At 37.6% G+C, this 5,312-nt stretch overlaps 2 protein-coding genes across 4 annotated transcripts; one reads left to right on the top strand and one right to left on the bottom strand.

Annotated features, from left to right (window-relative positions):
• Positions 1–1,058: 1,058 nt before the first annotated feature.
• Positions 1,059–3,542, top strand: LOC103338005 (phosphopantothenoylcysteine decarboxylase HAL3). Of its 3 annotated transcripts, none has more exons than XM_008241180.3 (3): positions 1,059–1,266; positions 2,528–2,875; positions 3,043–3,542. In XM_008241180.3, the coding sequence occupies exons 2-3, from the start codon at positions 2,531–2,533 to the stop codon at positions 3,331–3,333; spliced, it is 636 nt and encodes a 211-aa protein (XP_008239402.1). In that variant the 5' UTR covers positions 1,059–1,266; positions 2,528–2,530; the 3' UTR covers positions 3,334–3,542. The 3 variants fall into 3 exon arrangements, with proteins under 3 accessions (XP_008239402.1, XP_008239403.1, XP_088897834.1); XM_008241181.3 differs by having other exon boundaries at positions 1,059–1,270; XM_089041708.1 differs by lacking the exon at positions 1,059–1,266 and adding an exon at positions 1,609–1,807.
• On the bottom strand, positions 3,510–5,065 carry LOC148915323 (uncharacterized). The gene is made up of 2 exons (XM_089041707.1): positions 3,857–5,065; positions 3,510–3,733 (listed from the first exon to the last, which is right to left on the bottom strand). Exons 1-2 carry the CDS (start codon positions 4,879–4,881, stop codon positions 3,640–3,642), a joined length of 1,119 nt encoding a protein of 372 aa, XP_088897833.1. The 5' UTR covers positions 4,882–5,065; the 3' UTR covers positions 3,510–3,639.
• Positions 5,066–5,312: the final 247 nt, after the last annotated feature.

Genomic DNA, 5,312 nt, shown 5'->3' with positions numbered 1-5,312 from the left:
GGAAATGAGGAAGACGGAATTGAAATTACGAAATTGGCCTTTAAGGTTTAAAAACGTAAAAGCAAAGCCTTTTGGTCTGCGAAGCGCGTAATGGTGGTGAAGCTTCTTTTTGGGCTAACAAGCTAGCCAAGCGCGTGTTTACTAATTTGATACACGGTCCCGCCCAAAATAAGACGAAATAAAATAGGTATTTACTTTTGTTATTCACGATTAAATGTCTAACCCTAAACCTAAATCATCATTTTAAACTTTTTTTATGGATCTGGATCATTTTTAAACTCTTAAACAAAACAAAAATATTGCTATAAAGAAAAACACTAGTTACTATAAATATAGTGCAAACCTCCCTTGTGGTTGAATATTAAGGTATGATTCCAAATTGAAATATTTAAATACTAATTATTCACTAAAGAAATAATAACTACAAGCTAATCACTAATTATATTAATTATATAAGACTAAGATATTACTTTTCTTTTTTTATTGCTAAAGAAAAATACTAGTAACGATAAATACAATGCAAAGCTCCCTTGTGGTTGAATAAGGAATATTAAGGTGTGATTCTAAATTTATATTGCCAAAGTACTCTTGTTTCCATACAACTGATTTTTGAATTTTTTTTTTTTAGGAATTATAAGATGAAATTTATGTGATTATTATCATTAAAAAAATATTTTTCAAATGCATGATAATGGGACTTCATCCCATTATCAAATCAAACATCAAATTTTTGGAATATATTTTTTTAATACGTGTGTTAGTTCAGATTATAAAGAGAAATAAGAATTGACATATACACACATTACAAAGGTTGTCATATCATAGAAGTTCAAACATGAGGTCATGCGTCTACAAATAAATGCCCTTTTTAAGTAAACTAGATCATGTTGACCAAATGTTTGGAATATGTTTAAACAAGCTTTGTAATTATCTTCATATTTTGTAATTCCTTCGAAAATTAATTAAAATTGTTTTTTGTTTGGTGAAAAATAAAACACAAAAAGAAAAGAAAAAGCCATTTAGGAAAAGAGAATAAATAAAAGCCGATGTGTGAAACAGAAGACGACGTCGCTTGACCTCCTCTGAAAGTTTGGACTGGACTTTGAAGCACTCTGCATATACGAGATTTGTGACCGACCGGTTCCCTTCAACGGAAGGTCAAGACGGTGCATTTCGAGCCCTGAAACTCACCTGACTTGTTGAGTTTCAGTGCAAAACCCTAGAACGACTCAAACCGCACACAGGGAAAGGAAGTCACCACTCCAAGTGAGTAAGGGTTTCTCACTCAAATTTTGGAACTTTGTGTCGTTTTAGTGCTAATTCCATGCGATTAAATACGAATTAAACATTGATTGATGTTTGAGATTTTTTAGTGTTTGATCCGTTTGGATGAGTAGAAAATAAAGGAAAAGTTTTTTTTTTAAAAATTTAAATTTCGTTTGATTTTTTATTTTTTTTAATTTGATAAGTTGTCATGGTTCAAACATATCAAACTGGCCGAGTGAGCAAGTTAGTCAGGAGTGGGTTTGCAGGAGTTAGTTTTCTGTTAGTTCGTTATTGGGATTGGGCGGGAAAGGGAGACCGCATTGTGTATAAATGTAGCAAAGGTGTTTGATATTAAGTCATTGAGAAAGAAAGAAAGTTTCAGAGGCTTCCCTGCAACAAGAAATTTCCTTGTATTTTTCACTGTGATCATTCAAGATCACCATGAATCTCACCTTCACCAGTCGGGCTGGTGCATATGGATATGTTTAGTTCATTTAGAAGCCTATTTCTGCAATTCGACATCTTAAGATCGTCACACAAGGTATTTTTTAGAAAACATTTATATAATGTTCATTGGCATATTATGGCTTTTCTAATCAGCCAGTTTAGTGGTTTTCTTGTATGTCATTATTCAATTGGTTATCTGAGATTGTCACCTCCTTGTTTGGAAGACATATGAACTTAGATATTTGTAGAACCCCTTTTTGTTCTTTCACTCTAAGTTTACTTAGTGCTATTGTAACGTAAGCAGGTGCTTCTTTTGTATGCTTTGTATGTTTAGCTAGGTTTAATCATTTGGGAGATAATTTTTTCTCTTTTAATTCTGGCCATTGAATTGTTTCTTGCCTTGGAAAAAGTAAGAGGCTGTCTTCTGTAAATTAAAGATTTAAATATTCTACTGTTAGATTTAAATTGGCCCTTAAATTGGGATGAATCATCATGTAAATGGATATGCTTTTCTTAAGTAAGTTTTATGGTGTGCTGAACAAAGTGGCTGAATGATCTGTCTGTTACCTAGATCTTCCGTTCTGTCATGGCTGCCTTTTCTTTTTGGTTCCTTAGGCATGTTGATCTGTCCTATTTATGTTCTTAAGAGGTGCATTGGTTCAAATTCATCTTGGATCTCTCAGTATTTTTTTTAAAGGAATAAGTTGAGGCATTATCTAGGCACTTTCCAAAATAACAGGTTGAAGGTTTAATGGATAACCTGATTTTCTTTAATTTCAAATTGTTTTGATGTTGATTGGAATCTTTTGAATAGGCTATGTCTGGCTCTGAACCTGAGAGTCCAGAAATGGAGCCAATACAAGCCAATCCTGCTCTGAGGAGGCCTCGGATTCTACTTGCTGCTAGCGGGAGTGTAGCGGCCATAAAGTTTGGCAACCTCTGCCATAGTTTCTCTGAATGGGCAGAAGTAAAAGCAGTTGCCACAAGAGCATCCTTGCATTTCATTGATAGGACATCACTTCCCAAGGATGTAATCCTGTACACCGATGAGGATGAGTGGTCCAGTTGGAACAAAATGGGTGATAGTGTGCTTCACATTGAGCTCCGCCGTTGGGCTGATATCTTGGTTATTGCCCCATTGTCAGCGAACACACTAGGCAAGGTAGCAATCTGGAAATCTTGTGCATTTATAAAGTTGTTTTAGCAACGGGATGAGATAGGTGACTCAAACTATCATCTTCTGTATAACTTTCAAATTTTAGTTGTCATTCCCTCCATTTGTTTTTTTATGGCAATAATGAGATAATGGAATCGGGGTTTTTCTCGTAGATTGCTGGGGGATTGTGTGACAATCTACTCACCTGTGTTGTACGAGCATGGGACTACAGCAAGCCTTTCTTTGTTGCACCAGCCATGAACACCTTGATGTGGAAGAATCCCTTCACGGAGCGACATATCATGTCAATTGATGAACTTGGAGTGTCGCTCATCCCGCCTGTCACAAAGAGGCTGGCTTGTGGGGATTATGGAAATGGAGCAATGGCTGAACCTTCGTTGATTTATTCTACTGTAAGACTCTTTTTCGAGTCTCGAGTTCAACAAGGTGGCAGTGTTGTTTAGGAAACGGTATAATAGAAGTAAAGCTGCCACCATCTTGAGATTCGATGACAGACTTTAACTTGAGAGACCCGATGACAAAATTTGGCTTGGTATGCATAACATGCTAGAATTGTTTTTGCGGGTTGTTTGATTTTGTGTTAGGTGCATATGGTGTTTTGGTATCTGAACCAGGCTAATTATATATCTAGAATTGTATTAGTTTATTTGAATTCAGCTTTTCACGTTCTATTCTAGATCTCAGAAGAAATTATCCATGTCTTAGGCGCTACTGATAAATAAAGATAATAATTCCAAACTATTCAGATTTCATGCACAAAGTACAAACCAATCAAACTTAGGAAGATTTTCATTCTTGCAACTTGCATCAGGCTTATTGTCATGCTTGTCCGAACTATCAAGCCTGTAAAACGACAAAAAAGAACACCAGACGTTTTGCGTTAAGTAAAATTAGCCAAGATGTATCTAATATAATTACCAATCAGAAGCAAATATTTTGTTTGAGGGACTTGTAGTAATTTCTTACGTCATTGCAACTGAGCTGATTTGTAGATCGCCGGTCGGTTTGAAAGAATAATATTTGAAATAATAAGTTTCGTTTGCCTTGATATCTGCATTGACGCGAAATCCTTCACCAGGAGCAAGGCTTGTAACGCGCAGTTGGAACACCACTACACGTACACAAAACTTGTTCGACGGGTCCCAGCCACCACTCATTATGCACATAAGCCCATCATCACCACTCATATGGCTGACGAAGGTTGAGGGAAACTCTAGACAAGGCTGCCATAACACCTTCCGAAGCTCAACTAGCTTCCCAACCGGCTTCGGGATGCCGTTGATCGGATCCAAACTATAAGCAATAACATCTCCACCCCAATAAGGGGCGTTAACCAGAAAGTCCTTGAATTCTGCAAAACGAGAGGCAGATGCCTTCGGGACGCCAGATGCAATTGCATCATCCTCCTCCTCCCATTTATTTTGAAGGGTGTCAAAAACGTAATATCTTCGGTTTAACCAGTGCCTCACAACGAGGTTGTCGCCCCAAGAACATTCAAAAAGGACAACACCAGAACCAACGGGGAAGGGAGGATTAGGGAGGACTGTCCACAACCCGGTAACCGGATCGAAAACCTCGAAGAGGGCTGGCGATTCTTCTTCCACTTCGTACCCGACAGGCTCCGTGGACAGGACATAGATTTTATCCTTTAGGGTGACCACCACAGGATTTATCTTGGGAGCAAAAGTCATGGGAAGTGTAGTTTTGTTGCCCTCTGTGGGTTCACAGTCAATGACTTCAAGGTTGGGTTTAAAAGGTTCGCTAGGACGCTTGGGGCAAGACTTACCTCCCACAATATAGGGTTTGGAATTCACAATTATATATCTCATGCCTTCTGGTAAATTCCTTCCGTCCGGAAAATAAGAGCCATGAACAAGTTTAAACTCGGGCCTTGGAGAACTCCTTGCCAACAATTTACTAAGATCTAGAACCAATAGGTCATCGTCCATGTTAACATAGAAAAACCAATCCTTCTCCTCCGCCATCATCATCTTCTTCTTCAAGAATTCTCTCTTTTTGTTCAGAGGTAAAAGCAACAGGAGAACGCAGCCTAGACCCTAATTACAATATTAATATTGTGACCGCAACAAGTCATGAAATCTTTGAAGCTTACCTAAAAACCTAGAGAAATTCGGAAGCGACGAGTTCTAATATAAGAATGTGTGTTGCCGCCAAAATTTACATGCATTACGAAAAGAGAAGTAAAAGGAATTTCTGATTTGGGCCTTCATATGGTATATTGGCATCCAAGGAAATAGCGTAAGGCGTTGAATCCAATCAACCCAAAACACGTTCTTGGACACAGCTATGGCGGGCCAGCCCAATCGTTAATAGGCCCCAATTAAAAAAATAATTTTAATCCTCTAAAAATTTAAACTAACATAATTGAACAAGTTAAAATGCATCCAGTTGTAAACAGGTG

This window comes from Prunus mume, linkage group LG7 (genome assembly GCF_029339155.1).
Source record: "Prunus mume cultivar Tortuosa linkage group LG7, ASM2933915v1, whole genome shotgun sequence".
In the NCBI taxonomy this organism is placed as follows: domain Eukaryota; kingdom Viridiplantae; phylum Streptophyta; class Magnoliopsida; order Rosales; family Rosaceae; genus Prunus; species Prunus mume.
Note: the sequence above shows the minus strand (reverse complement) of the source record. Positions and strands in the feature narration are given on the sequence as shown.

What these genes read in the sequence shown, in the direction of transcription:
- LOC103338005 (XM_089041708.1), top strand. Translation starts at nt 1,742, where the DNA reads ATGGATATGTTTAGTTCATTTAGAAGCCTATTTCTGCAATTCGACATC. An exon ending in TCTTAAGATCGTCACACAAG is followed by an intron (nt 1,808 to 2,527) that starts GTATTTTTTAGA and finishes TCTTTTGAATAG; the next exon opens with GCTATGTCTGGCTCTGAACC. An exon ending in CAGCGAACACACTAGGCAAG is followed by an intron (nt 2,876 to 3,042) that starts GTAGCAATCTGG and finishes TTTTTCTCGTAG; the next exon opens with ATTGCTGGGGGATTGTGTGA.
- LOC148915323 (XM_089041707.1), bottom strand. Translation starts at nt 4,881, where the DNA reads ATGATGATGGCGGAGGAGAAGGATTGGTTTTTCTATGTTAACATGGAC. An exon ending in ATCAGCTCAGTTGCAATGAC is followed by an intron (nt 3,734 to 3,856) that starts GTAAGAAATTAC and finishes GTCGTTTTACAG; the next exon opens with GCTTGATAGTTCGGACAAGC.